This window comes from Mustela nigripes, chromosome 1, assembly GCF_022355385.1.
Source record: "Mustela nigripes isolate SB6536 chromosome 1, MUSNIG.SB6536, whole genome shotgun sequence".
In the NCBI taxonomy this organism is placed as follows: Eukaryota; Metazoa; Chordata; class Mammalia; order Carnivora; family Mustelidae; genus Mustela; species Mustela nigripes.
Window position 1 is genome coordinate 4,293,174 of NC_081557.1, and position 13,784 is coordinate 4,306,957.

The 13,784-nt window shown below is 51.1% G+C and overlaps 1 protein-coding gene across 12 annotated transcripts in view; it reads right to left on the reverse strand.

The window, feature by feature from the left end:
- Nucleotides 1-496: 496 nt before the first annotated feature.
- Nucleotides 497-13,784, reverse strand: part of PPP6R3 (protein phosphatase 6 regulatory subunit 3) — a 139,728-nt gene continuing 126,440 nt past the window's right edge. For 6 of the 12 annotated variants that reach the window (XM_059399457.1, XM_059399530.1, XM_059399504.1 and 3 more), the window contains 6 exons: nt 13,022-13,175; nt 11,557-11,663; nt 9,986-10,136; nt 5,680-5,697; nt 5,295-5,414; nt 497-1,981 (listed from right to left, as the gene is read on the reverse strand). In XM_059399457.1, the coding sequence (XP_059255440.1) occupies nt 1,930-1,981; nt 5,295-5,414; nt 5,680-5,697; nt 9,986-10,136; nt 11,557-11,663; nt 13,022-13,175 (602 nt within the window). In that variant the 3' untranslated portion in view covers nt 497-1,929. Of the gene's footprint in view, nt 1,982-5,294; nt 5,415-5,679; nt 5,698-5,736; nt 5,836-9,985; nt 10,137-11,556; nt 11,664-13,021; nt 13,176-13,784 lie in introns of those variants that run through there. The other 6 variants (XM_059399477.1, XM_059399467.1, XM_059399538.1 and 3 more) reach the window with 2 other exon arrangements.

Below are 13,784 nucleotides of genomic sequence, written 5' to 3' on the forward strand. Positions count from 1 at the left end.
GACGAGCTAAATGAAACACGACTCCAAAGACAGACTTCAGGTGCCCGGCACCAGCAGTGGGTGGTCTCACACAGGACGCGGGGTTACCTTGGAGGGGGATGGAGAAGCCCAAGAAATCCGACCGGCGCCGAGCTAGTGGGCGCCATCCCCGGCGGGGGCCAGCAAGGCTCTCCAGCAGGCGAGACAAGAGCGTATCTGCCGTTGGCGGTCCCCGAGGTCCCGTGTCACAGAGTCAGCATCCTTGAGGCCAGCGAAAGGAGCCCTGTCCCCAGTGTGGCACTAGGTTCCAGAGGACGCATGAGGACAGTCTCTTCTGGGAGGAGCTCCCAACAGAAAGGGTTCCTGAGGAGGCGCGCAAAGGCCAAGTGAGGCGCCCGTGCCGTCCGTCCCAGGGCGCACCGCTGACTCCACTGTCCTGGAGGGCTAGGTCAGCCTCGGGAGGCCTCACACAACTTCTACACCATTTACAATGGAAAAGTAAATGAGAAATAAGGCATTAAACATTTGATTCTTTTTTTATTTCCATATGCAATGTAATGTTTAGGCACGCTGCTTGGGATGCTAGTTCTAAAAAAATCGTTGGCCATTATTCAGAATATCCTTTTGGTTTTAAATACTGGTCAGGACAAACAAATGATGTAAAAATACGTGAATAGTCTTCTATTACAGAAATGAAAACCTGATCTGCATCTAAAAGTGCAAGAGGTGAAGAAATTGAACCCTTTCCCAGGACAATATGGCAATATACGATATATTGCTTCGGCTGTTTGGGAAGGCGGTGATGTATTTTTATATTGACATAGAAAATTATAAATTACATTGAATTAGTATCCATAATCACTATATATATACACAAACCAGTTCTTAAAAAATACACTGGTTTAGGGTTTACGCATGGAAACCTCACAAGGTACAGGAGAACAATCCCATGCTTGGGTGCCAGGTTCGGATTTCGAGGTGGAAACGTGCGTCCGCAGCATGAGCGTCCCTCCACTGGCCTGCCTGATGGGTCTAGGGTGTTAAATATGCAAACTGCTCAGAAATGTTCATTGGTGATGCTTGTTAACAAGGTAAATTTTGGTGAATGGGTTAAAAGGCAGAGGAACTACCCAAACAAAACAAAAAACAAAAACGAAAAATGAAAAACAAAATAACTCAAACCACCAGCCATGTACACTCCAATAGTCTAGTGTTTCACCTGCAGGAATAACCATTTCAAGCAAACAAGACTTTAACAGAACATATGGCTTCACAAGAACATCACTTTATCAACTAAGTTGTAGCAATAAATACTTAATCTCTACCAACAGACTTACATTTTTTTGATCCGTTTAAAACAATACAGAAAACAGTTACCAAAAACTGGTTATAAAAAGAACACCAAATATTTCTTATTCAAAATCACGTTTGTAAGTTAGAACAACCAAAATAACACTTAGAGGGCATTTCAACCCTATAACTCCTTGCCGGCCTGGAAGAGAAATGAATTCAGAATTTTGTACAAGGTGAAAAATGTATGAAAACTGCCTAATACTTTGGTCACACTAATAATTGTCAAATAGTTATGTTTCAAATACAATAGATCTGTGTATTCACTTTTATAAAACTATTCTTACAGCCATTTTAACTCTAGTATCACTACTATTATTACATGGGCGGCACGTTCTTATTTCACAGGCTACCCATTATTTAGAACAATACAATATAAACATACGCAAAAATTCTTGGTATTTGTCAATGTGCAATATTTTTACACTTCTGGATTTCTCTGTACAATGTCCTAGAATCTAGAATATAAAGGTTGCTGGTCCTGATCCCTTGCAGAGTGAGTGCAGCAGTGTCGGCCTGGCGGACTCCAGGGGAGGTCTCCAGAGGCCCCGAGCGGTGGTGGCCTGCGGTCCTCAGTCAGCAGCAAGCAGGGGTCACTCATCATACAGGGCCGTTGACGGACGTGTCGCCTGGCACGCTTGGCTGGTCAGTCCTGCGGAGGAAGAGACACACATCTGACGTGCTTAAAGGAAAAAAGAACGTGATTTAGCTCCCTGAGGGCAGGAACATTCATTTTAATATTGTTCTCCAAAGTCAAGCCCAAAGCCTGGCACTCAGGAGCCACTTCCTGGGAGGCCTCACAAATGCAAGGACCGGAAACTCCAGGAGCTCTACCGGCTTCCGAGCTTCAGCCGGCTGGGGCGCGCAGGCGCTCAGCGAGCTAGCGAAGCTGCGGCAGGGCGGGACTCTGGGAAACTACCCCTCTGGCGCCTTAGAAGCACGGACGCAGGCAGGTCAGCAGTTTTTAGACGGCTGCTCCCAGACCTGCCACACGCCACGTGCTCAATCCTTCCTTCAAAGAGCTTTTTATTTGTTCCATGTATTGGAATCCACATAAAAATTCACTTGAATAAGCAGGATTCTTCGACTGTAGAGGACAAAAGGCTTATGAACAGGGCCAGCTCCTGAAACCAGGTGTTAACTTAAACAGCGTGCTCCCACCAGGCAAGTGTTATTAGGGCTGACACTGGGAGCACAGAGGAGGGCACAGTAGGGGTGCCTGGGGGGCTCAGCTGGTTAAGCCTTCGACTCCCGATTTTGACTCAGGTCATGATGTCAGGGTCCTGAGATCGAGCCCTATGTCAGGAGCCAGCTTAAGATTCTCTCTCCCCCTCTCCCTCTGCCCCCACCCCAGGTGTGCTCTCCCTCCCTCCCTCCCCCTCGAAAGAAAAAGGGAACGTTAGGTGAACAGTATGGTGGGAGATAAACAAATTCGACCTTCAAGCCTAAGCACGGAAGTCAGTCTTGGCAGCTTTTCCATAGTTCCACAGTCAAAGCAGGCTCGGGAAAGGGCATTTAGAGATGCTTCTGGACCAGCTCGCAACTCACAAGCCCGAGGCTTCAGACACCTGCCAGGAAGCTGGCTCCACGGGCAACACACTCTGCTTCCAATCACGGTGTCCGAGAGCCAGGGGGACCGGGGCTCTGCCAGCATACATACTGGGTACAGATCCCACCATCACTGCCCACAAGCTGCCGGTCCCAAGAGCTCTTTCTCCCCTCCCCCAGCGCAGCTCTTCCCCCTGTGCAGGGGGGACAACAAGCCCCACTGAAAGTGGCTGAGTGCGTGACAGGTGCTGAGGGCCCAGCACACTGGCCAGCACAGGTATCGCACGTGCTCGGTGCATGGTAGTAAAATATTAAATTCCGTGGCCGTGAGAGTCACTCAGTACAGCACTGAGCATCTGTCACAACTCAGTGACAAGGGCTCACGACAGCCTGGCTGTGACGGGAACCATGTGGGGAAGAGTGCATCTGTTAAGTCCCAATGGCTCTCTCTGCTCCCGAACATCGGTCTTAGGACGGACGGGACGTGGCAGACCACACATCGGTCTTAGGACACGTCTTAGGACACGGCAGACCACTTACCTTCTCCCTGCCATCCCAGCAGCTCAGGGCCACCGTCCGAGCGGCCCTCCACCGCCGCCCCAGGCGGGATTCCTGATCGCCCGTGAGGCTCTCCAGACTCCTCAGCAGCACCTTTCCACATGCCCTCCAATGTCTGAGGGTGTTAGCAACTGCTCCCCACCCCCAGGCCTCCACCACCGGCCGCCACACTCCCGTGCGTCGGGCGGAGGAAGGACAGACGGAGCAATGCGTGGACACAAGCGATGCCCTCGTCCTCGTCCCCAGCCGTCCCGGGTCCTCCCCCAAACCCCTCAGTCCGGCAGACCGAGAGGCAGGGCTCTTCGCGCCAGCGTCTCCAGACGGGCAGAAAAGCAAGCAGGCTGCCCTAAACTGCGGAATTCTGCCCTCCAGAGAGCCAAGGAAATGGCCCCAGAGCCTCCTGGATGACTCACGCCCGAGAAACAGACTCCTGCAGCAACTCCAACTTGGAACAGACCTGACGGTCCTGCCTTCAAAGCAGTTCCCAATATAAAGGGAATTTGTAGGCAGAAATTAGGGAGAGGACATAACTGGAAATAAGATCCTACAGGATACCTTTGAAAAAACATCCACTGACAACCCTGGGCAAAAAGGTGACTTGCCCAAAACACTTCGAAGCACAGCCGGGGCTAGAGCCCTCAAGGCTGGGGTGTCCCCATGCCTCCTCCTCCCGGAGCCCTCACCAGAGCCAACATGATCAAACAGCTCTTATCATTAATTTGCTTTACACACCAAGAAGGCTTTTTTTTTTTTTTTTAAATCACAGAAGCAAACCCTTTATTCTGGCTGTAATTGCCACAAGAGAAACAAAAGCGGGGTTTGCATCACCAAAGAGGTCTGCCGACCAGTGAACAGAGGGCGCCCCCTGCTGGTTCCCTCTGGTTACGTCGTCACCCCCCAAAGGGAAAGATTTGGGGGTGGGGGTCTGGTGAGAGGGAAAGTGTAACTTCTCTGAAATGGCTTTAAAGTTTACTTTATTCCTTATGGAAGGAATGCACAAACTTAGATATATACAGAACAAAAAAGGGAACTCTGGGAAGTGCTGAGCACAGTTCCTTGCCGTCAAGGGCATCCTCATCTTCAGGCGCGAGCTCCAGAGCGATGAAGGCCGCCCTTGCTCTACCTGCGAGTCCGTGCGCACAGGTCGGGGCGCCAGCCCTCAGCGGCAGTGGAGGCTCTGGCTTGGCCTATCCCTTCGGACCACTGGCTCAGTCTAAGCAATAGACTTGGGCGACCAGAGAGGAACCACCACGTTCCTAATCACTCGGCTCTGGCAGTGCAATTTTCACACTTAACCAAGACAAACTCTGCAAGCACGAAACCACAGGGGAACCGTCTGCGAGTTGAGACCACTCAGCTCCATCTATAAAAGGGTCTCGAGGAAGGCTCTCCCCGTGTGTCACACGCGCATGATTATGGGAAAAGGGGTACCAAGCGCTGCTTGTGGCTGGCGGCTGGTGACCTCAGGGGCCCCGTGAGACGGTGGCTGCTGCAGGCTGGGGGCCCCCATCCTGGGCGGCTCAATACCAGCCTCAACTTAGCCCCTCTTCAGAGCCCCTGTGTGTGGGCAGGTGTGCCAGCGCCACAGGGCCTTCCCCCCAATTCTGAGTAGCTTCTTAAAGAGCCAGCAATGTTGTCGAATCTCCAAAGCCCAGTTTTTGGCTGTGGGGTAAGGAGGTGTGAGCTCTTGGCTCAGGCACCTTGCCCAGCGTGGCCTGTGCTGAGGAAGTGCCTGAACGCCGAGGACACGGGGTTTGACCCAGCTCCCCTGCTCCCCCGCCCGGTGCAGACTTCCCTCCCAGCTCCCCGGAGACAACAGCCATAGGTGGAGTAGGGCCTGGGCAGATCTGGGGAGTTACCTCTGCTCTGGGGTACTGCTGGGGGGCCGGGGGCCCACAGACTTCGCCTCTGCTGTCTCAGGGCTCTCCTCGACATCTTTACAAGCAGCATCTTGAGAGGTAGACAGTTTTCCTTCCTCACTGCAGTAAAGAGGGGGACAGGGAGCATTAGACATCTTGGGGGGCGGCACCCGTGGAGGATGAAGGCGCATGCAAATGACCCTGGAAGTCATGGCGGCCATGGAGTAAAGCCCTGGGGCTGAGCATGCGCAGGGGAGGGGCCACAGGGACCACAGACAGTGACTGGGAAATCACGAAAGGAAAGGGTCACACACGAGAGGGAACCAGAGGGACGATGTAATGCAGCTGGTGTCTGATGAAGAACGGCCCGCATTACTGTACATACCGATAAGATTTCAACACTCTGAAGCCAAGTGTGCAAAACAGAAAAAGAAATGTACAAGAGTTTCAGAATACTCCTACAAATGAGGGATGTGGGGGCTACTATGCCCGCGACTGCGCATAAGCAGAACTGCAGACTCGGAGGAGGTGGCAAAGGAACCTGTTTGAAGGAACGAGTCTTTAGTCACGGCTTCTTGCCCTCGGGCCCAGCCCAGCATCCAAAGTCTGCAGGAGTGACCCCATCAGGCTTGCTGCTCCTGCCACAGGGGCAAGGAACCAGGGGCCTGCACCAAGACCGGGCTCCTCCCCGAGCTGCCCTCTGACAGCAGTGGGAAGTACAGCACGAGCAGGAAGAGCCGAGAACGGTGGCCGGAACAGGTGCAGGTGCAGGCAGGATCCCAGGTGTAGGAAGGGTTATCTGCCCTCTGATGGCCCCCGGCAGAGAAAGACAAGCAGCAAACATTTCGGATTGTTGGCTGTGGGCTGTAAGGGCAGACTGCCATCTATCCTGTCTGCATTTCCCATTCTGACACTATCAAGGCAGCACAAGAACCAGCTCAAGGGCAGCTGGAGGCTCCCTCTGGGAAGGGCCATCCTTTTGAGAGCGGAGCCCTGTCCTGGATTTGCTTATGAAAAACCTAACTTCGGGATGATTTCTGGGTGGCTTTCGGACGGGTCTAGGCAATTTATAAGGAGAAAAAGATCTGCTGACAACCCAAGTCATCGGCTTCCTGATTCTTTATCCCCTCTCCACGCCCTCCCCACGAAAGCAACTACGTGCTTCCTACGTGTTACTTTCATTCTTAGAAAATGAACATGGATAGTCATGATGTATGTGTATTCTGAGGGACAGAAACGGCTCTGAATAGCATATATCGCAGGATTTATCTCTGGAAGTCAGATCCATGCTCCTGGTGTCGATGGCACAGTGCCCCATGTTGTGAGCCTCCCAACTCCACCTTACGACGGCCCTCTGCACAGAGCTGCCATGCCTGCCACTATGGCCTCCATGGGACTTCTCTTAAAAATTTATTTATTTATTTGACAGAGAAGAGAGAGCACGAACAGGGAGCGGCAGGCAGAGGGAGAGGGACAAGCAACAGGGAGCCCGACACAGGACTCGATCCCAGGACCTCTGGGATCATGACCCAAGCCATAGGCAGACAGACGCCTCACTGAGCTGCCCAGGCGCCCGTGACTACTCTTCCTCTGGGACTGCTTTGATTAGCACTTTCAAGTTTTCTCTCTAGATACGTGGGTTTAATTATTTAGGAATTATCTTAAGTTTGATGTCCTTCACGACTGGTACTTTGCCTTTCGTTATACATCCTAGTTGCTTATGACCAACGAAGAGAAAGGCTACTGATGCTTAAAATGGATCTGTCACCCAGCAGCAATGCTGAACTCTTATTAACAGAAGTTTGCAACTGACTTGGTGGTAGGTATCATTATTACCCCTTCCTCTCGGATCTTTACCTGTCCTGTTCTTCCCTCCTCAGACACTGTCCAGGACTACACAGGAAGAGCGACAATGGACCATCTTATTTGCTCCTTACCTGAACATGCCAGCGCCTGCAACTTCCTCATTAAGTAGAAGTTCTGTTTTAGTATTTTCGTATTTAACTTTCGCCAAGTTAAGGAAATTCATTTCTGTTCCTGTTTCACTCAGCTTTGTGTGTGCGTGTGTGTTTAAGATTTTAATTATCTGAGAGAGATCATGACCTGAGCCGAAACCAAGAAATGGACCCTTAACTCACTGAGCCACCCAGGCGCCCCTGTTTTGCTCTGTTTCAATCATATATGGGTACGGAACATTATCAAAAGCGTCTTCAAAAACCTCGTAGGATTTCTCCTCAGTCTGTTAACACATCATAAATGACGTTTTTCCTGACAGTCCAGGGAAAACCCTAACTTGTTGTGGATTATTTTTAATATGCTACTTGCACTTGGTGAGCAAATATTTTCTACAGGATTTCTTCATTTAGTTTGTTTGTACGTGATACGAGCTGACCGTTTTCCGTAATCATCCTTATCTGGTTTTGGAATCAAGACTGCATGCCATCATAAAAAGATCCAGCAGGTTTTGCACTTTTTCTACCTTTTCCAACAGCGGAGGTAGGAATGAGCAGACTGAGCACAGACTCATTACCGCGACCAGCACACCCCGTTCACTTACAGGGCCGGCCCGCTCTGGAGCAGGTCTGCTCCTTGTTTTCTGCAACATATAACGGCTTGTGTCCTTTGTCCATTTAAAACTTATTATTAGCTTGTCTTTTTCTTCTTGATACTGGGTTTTTCCTATATTCTGTTCCTGAATCTTCCTTTGAAGGCAATGGTGGGTCTTTCCATTTTTTCATTTGGAAGACCAGGAATTAAAGAAAATTCATCAAACGTTCCCTTTACGGTTTGGCTTTTTCATGGTTAAAAAATCCCTCCAGCCCCTAAGTTACACAGATACGCTCTCATGTTTTCTTCTCAAAGTAGTAGTTTTGCCTTTCCCATTTACGCTGAGACAGATGTCGTTTTGTTTTGCTCTGATGCGGTACTACGACTTCTCAGTCTGCCCTTCCCTTACTGTAACCCCATTCTGGCACCAAGTTCCTGTAAATGCAGGGTCTGCCGCACAGCAGGCCCATGAGATCGCACCTGGTGATGCCTCCCTCCCTGCCTTCTTCAGAAGGACCCTGGCTATGTCTGGCTCTGTGGTCTTCTTTATGAATATCGCCATCAGCCTCTTCATTATGAAAAGCCCCCCTGGGATTCTAATTGCAAATGCGCTCATGTTATCATTAGTTTGTTTAAAAAATGGCAAAGTGGGACGCCTGGGGGGCTCAGTGGGTTAAGCCTCTGCCTCGGCTCAGGTCATGATCCCAGGGTCCTGGGATTGAGCCCGAATCAGGCTCTCTGCTCAGTGGGGGGCCTGCTTCCCCACCACCCCCGTTCTGCCCCTCTGCCTACTTGCGATCTCTATTAAGTAAATAAATAAAACCTTATCTTAAAAAAAAAAAAATGCCACAGGTATCTTCTCATTAACAAAGATGGCATATTTCCCTACTTATTTAGGTCTTTATTATGCTTTTCAATTTTACAGATGAGGCTTAACATTTTAGTTTGGGGCGGGGTGCCGCATCTAGCACATGTCGTATCGGTTTATACTCCTAAACCTCCCTAGTAATTTGGATACTTGTTCATGAATCTGTTTGAATTCTTTGTGCAGAAAATCCTAATCTACACACAAGCAAGAACCATTTTAGCCTTTTTAATCGTTATGCCTCTGGTTCAGTTTCACTGAGGCAGCGCGGGCTAGAACCACCGCCAGGGCCTGTAGGCCCGCCTCACTGTCCGGGCCGCGTCTTGGAGGGGCGTAATTCTCGTGCTTCACCGAGAAGAAATCAAGTCAACTACAGGTTTTCAGAACACACCTTGAGCAGTTTCAAAGAGCTCCTTTCTATTCCTCGACTGCCAAAAAGTTGCACATGGCTTTCATTTTCATCAAATATTCCTCTACCCAAATATTCCATCAACCCAAGGTCCAAATGATATTTTTCCTGCCAGGTCTGTGACTCACCCTCGGCACGTTTCCCCAGGTCACCTAACCCTCACCTGCACCGCGCTCGTCCTCCGCGCGGCTCGAGAGTACCCTGCTGGACTCGGTTTGCTAGCTTTTAACTCTGGAGTCTCGTGCCTCTGCGCCCCCCATGGGGAATCCGTGCTCCCCTTCTGTGCTGGCTGTGTTTCGCCGGGGACTCCCCTCAGGCCGGGCCACGAACTCTCCTGCCCCGCAGGGCTCTGCCGACCTCGCCGTAGCCCCAGCTCCGCCAGAAGTGCTGTCGCTGCTCCTTCGGGGCCATGCTCCTAGTTGCCAGCGGTAATCCTTCTTCGATCCATGAATTTATAAGTGAGGTTAACTTCCCAACGGACTGTTCAGGCTCTCTTTCTGCTGCTGAGCTCTACTGACTGCATCACGTCTAGGGAAGACGGTGTGCGGGGCAGTGACCCTGGTTTCAACGGGCCAGTTTTCACTCAGCTGCAGACGTGTCCATTTTTAATTCTCCTGCACTTTGAACTCACTAGACTTAATCTACAGTGTGAGTACTAACTAGAAAGAGGGGAAAGGTACTCGGGAACCCCAAACTCTCCCTTTCTACATTCAGATTCATGGGGCTGAACAGAGACGCTAAATGATGTCAGGCTAATGCCTGAACCCACATCTGAGTCCAATGAAAGACGTTAACACTCGAGGCTCGCTTCCCCCCATGCCCGCCCCCAGCAAACACCTGAAACCGCCCGCAGGCTCTGGCCCTGGTTACCTTTTGAAGACTGCGGTTTCTGTCTTGGCATCGACAGTGAGGCTGAGAGTTTCCTTCATGCCGCCATTCATCACTGTCTCAGTTACCTTGTCTGTGCTCTCGGCATCCTCCTCGCCGTCAGAGCTGGCTTCCATGGCCACACTGGCTGGCGCTACAACAGGACACAGGGCGGACGGTCACGTGGACCAGAACCGACAAGACGCGCGCCTCCCCTTCCGCGCAGACCTATCCACCCCGCGTTCCACCTCCTGCTGCCTCGGCCACTTCTTAACGGGCACGGGCTTCTTAAAAATGCCCACTTGCCATAGGTTTTCTTCCGCAGAGGACCAGGGGCCCCTCCTGCCTTCCCGGCTCAGAGTCTACCCACAGGCCGACTGCTCCCAGCTGGTCTTCCCATTCTGGGGGTTCCAGGCCCCAGCCTGGGGCGCAGCGGGCAGGCGGGTATGTTCTAGCCCCCCCACTTCACCCCGCAAGTACTGAGCTTACAGTTTATTCGGGGTCCTATTCTCATTTGTCCTTTTTCCTTTCAGTTGGGTCCCACTTGGGTCCTTTTTTTAAAAATTATTTTCTTATGGGTCCTTGTGGATTATTTCTTTGTTCTGTAATAGGGAGCCATATGCTGTACTGGTTAGATGCCTCGGCTCTGAAGTCACACACCCAGAATGCAGACCCCAGCCTACCACTCAATGGCTGTTCCACTCTAGGGCAAGTTTTCTTATCCATAAAAAGAAGCTATTTAAACCCACCTAAAGAACTGAGAGATCAAATGGGCTCATCTCCATAAAATGCTTAGAAGAACAACAAATAAACCAATGTTAGTTACTGGTTTTATTACCTTTCCTGCCCCTTGGTTCTTGTCCTGGCCCCCGTACCCCAGCCCTTGCCCCATTTCTTCTTCTACGGATTTCCTTCTTTCCCCCTCCACATACTGACTCCTCACCCCCTTCACCAGCATCCCTCTCCTTCCCTGCCCCCACCTCCCAAGCCCCATTCATCAGGCTAAAAAGAGCTCAGGGCCTCTGCAAGGAACAGCGTGTGCAGTTTAACATGACGACCCTCGTCACGGATACCCTCAACCATCTCAACTGTTCATAGAGGTGAGAAGAAAATAAACAGTCTTCCATCCTAAAACAAGCCGAGACATACATGTGTGTTCCAGCAAAGCAAACTCCAAGTGACAGAAGAACTGGGCACCAGACGGGCTTCAAAACACACACATCTAATTCTGATTTCAGTCACACTGGGCACACAGGCCAAGACAAGTCTTCTTTTCTGCACTGACAGGACTGGACGAGTAACAGATCCCTTATGCCTTCTAGAATCACCATGTCTGGTTCTGGAACCAATACACAATTTCTTTTCAACAGCCGCCCTGCGGACATAGGTCTACCATCTCAACTCCCTAATCCTTCGAGCCCTTGGGCCTGCGAGTCGAGACTGGCTGAGTGAACTGTTATGTGGAGACAACAAATCTTTAGATCTAGAAAACCACGCAGACAGTCCCAGCATGAGCAGCCTCAGCAGAGCAGCCAGCAGGCCGGGTCAGCCGGTGCCCCACACGCCACACCCACCTTCCGGCTGCGCGGCCAGCGTGGCGACACTGGGAGTCAGAGGGCCCATCGGCTCAGTGCTGGTTTCCATTTCCACCGGAGAATTACTCCTTAAAGAATCTTTTGTACTTTTAAGAAAGAGAAAATTCAGATGTTAGCAATGGCAAACAGCCCTCAGTTACCATGATTCACAAAAACCATTTGAGAAGCAGCTCTGGTCCCCCTGGGGTGGCACAGGCAGTCAGTCAGAGAGGCACAGACAGATCGAGGTGCCCGTGAGCGCGGGTAAATCTCCTGCTAACTCAGTAGGACAGGAGCACGGGGATCTCACAGAGGTTTGCAGAAGGTTCCAAAGGCAGCAGTCTCGCATCCTCCCCCTTGTCACCAGGCTCCCGGGACTGGGACAACGGGAGCTGACAACCTGTGCCATCAACCGTATTTGCAGTGACGACTTTAGGAAAATCCCTACTTATGTGGAGCCAAACTGCCCAAGGGCCTGAATGATACTTAACGAGGAAACGTGACCCGTGCACAAAGGAAAAGGGACGTGAGCTGCTTCAACAACATTCCTAGGAACCAAGGGCTCGCATCCCCCGGTTAAAAAAAGACAGCAGAGAGTGAGAGGTGGAAACTCGACCGTCTGGTGCCACAGCCAAGTCCGTGAGATAATCTTTGATTGTTGGGAGGCATTTCCCACGAAGCTCACTTCTGCCCCTGACCCGTCGCTCCGCGCTCTCCGTAGAGCTGCCGCAGAGCCAGCTCTCTGGTTTGCTGGAGACGGCAACCACAGGCCCGTCACAGTCTGTGCCCCTGGCTGGCCTACTACCGGTGAGGAGTTAAAAGCACTGCTTTGTCAGAGCAGGGAAAGCAACACACTCTCCCAAATGGGGTGGTGGAGACAAACGAACAATGTTTAGCAAGTCGAACTGAACCTAGTAAGACCTCAAATCCACGGTTACTACTCAAATGGTGGCAATATTATTTGGGAAAATTATGAAATGCCAGGTTGTTGTTATCAAGAATACTACAAGTAACAGCACTCACAGCCACCCCCGTCAGGCCCCTTAACTTATGGCACCAGACTAATTCCCAGTGAAATACAAGTTCACGTTATCTGATAAGTTCACGAAACGCTCCGCATTTTCAACGCCCCACAGAGAGGTGCCTGGCCGGAGTTCGTGGCTCCACCTCATTCCTATCCCCCTCAGTCCTGTTTCCTGAGAGCTCGGTGGGGCTTCTCCAGCCCCAGGAGTCAGCACGGGCTCCCCCGGCCATCTGTGCAGAGCCCAGTGCCTACCCCAGCTCATCCCGGATGCAAGGAAGGACAGAGACCGGTTTCCTTGTAATCCGTAGCTGGGTTGCGAGCTCCCCCGTGCCGACATGGGATCTTGTGTGGCGCCACCTTCGCGTCGGGAGTAAATCAAGGCGACACCCCAGCCCCGGTTCTCCGGGGGAAGGCCGAGGGAGCTGGCACACGTGTACTCACCTCAGGGAAGACGTGAACTCTGAGAAAGCGGCCCAGCCCGTCTCCTTAGCCGGCATGGGCTCCTCCGTGCTCCAGACATCAGACCCCACAGAGTCTAAGGGAGCACCGTGGGTTGTCTCCATGGGGACATCAAAGTTGGCTGACCAGTTGGGTGCTAAAACGAGGGGAGAAATCTCCTTTTGAGAATACTTCAGAAGTTCAGGGCACTCCAAGATATTTTTCAGAAACAGACTCGAAATGACAAAGGTCAGAGTGGGGGTGCGGGGGAGGACAGGGCACCCTAACACACCGCTGGCAGAAACAAACAGCACAAGCGCGTGCGAGGATAGCGTGGTGAGGTAACTTCTATCGCCTTCTAAAACTGTACGTTTCCTTTAATTCCTTAATTTCCATTTCTAAGATTTTTTCCCCCAGTAGATACATCACACAAGGATGCAAAGCTACATATAAAAGAACATGCGGATGGCAAATGTACCAAGATTCTACTAACATGGGGAGGAAGAGCCACTCCCTAGACAATCAACGTCCGCAACTTTTCTGTAAATCCAAAGTTATTTCAAAATAAAAAGTTAAAAAGAAAAAGCAGAATGTTGGATATCCAACTGCAATCAACTAGAAACTTTAAATGCTTCCCGATCCAGTCACGGCCCCATTTCATACTTAGTGGCCTCCCAGCAGCCCAGGGTAGTTAATTAGCACAACATGAAGGCTTCTGGTGATGTGAGAAGAAATAACACATTCGAGGCCCGAGCACCACCACACC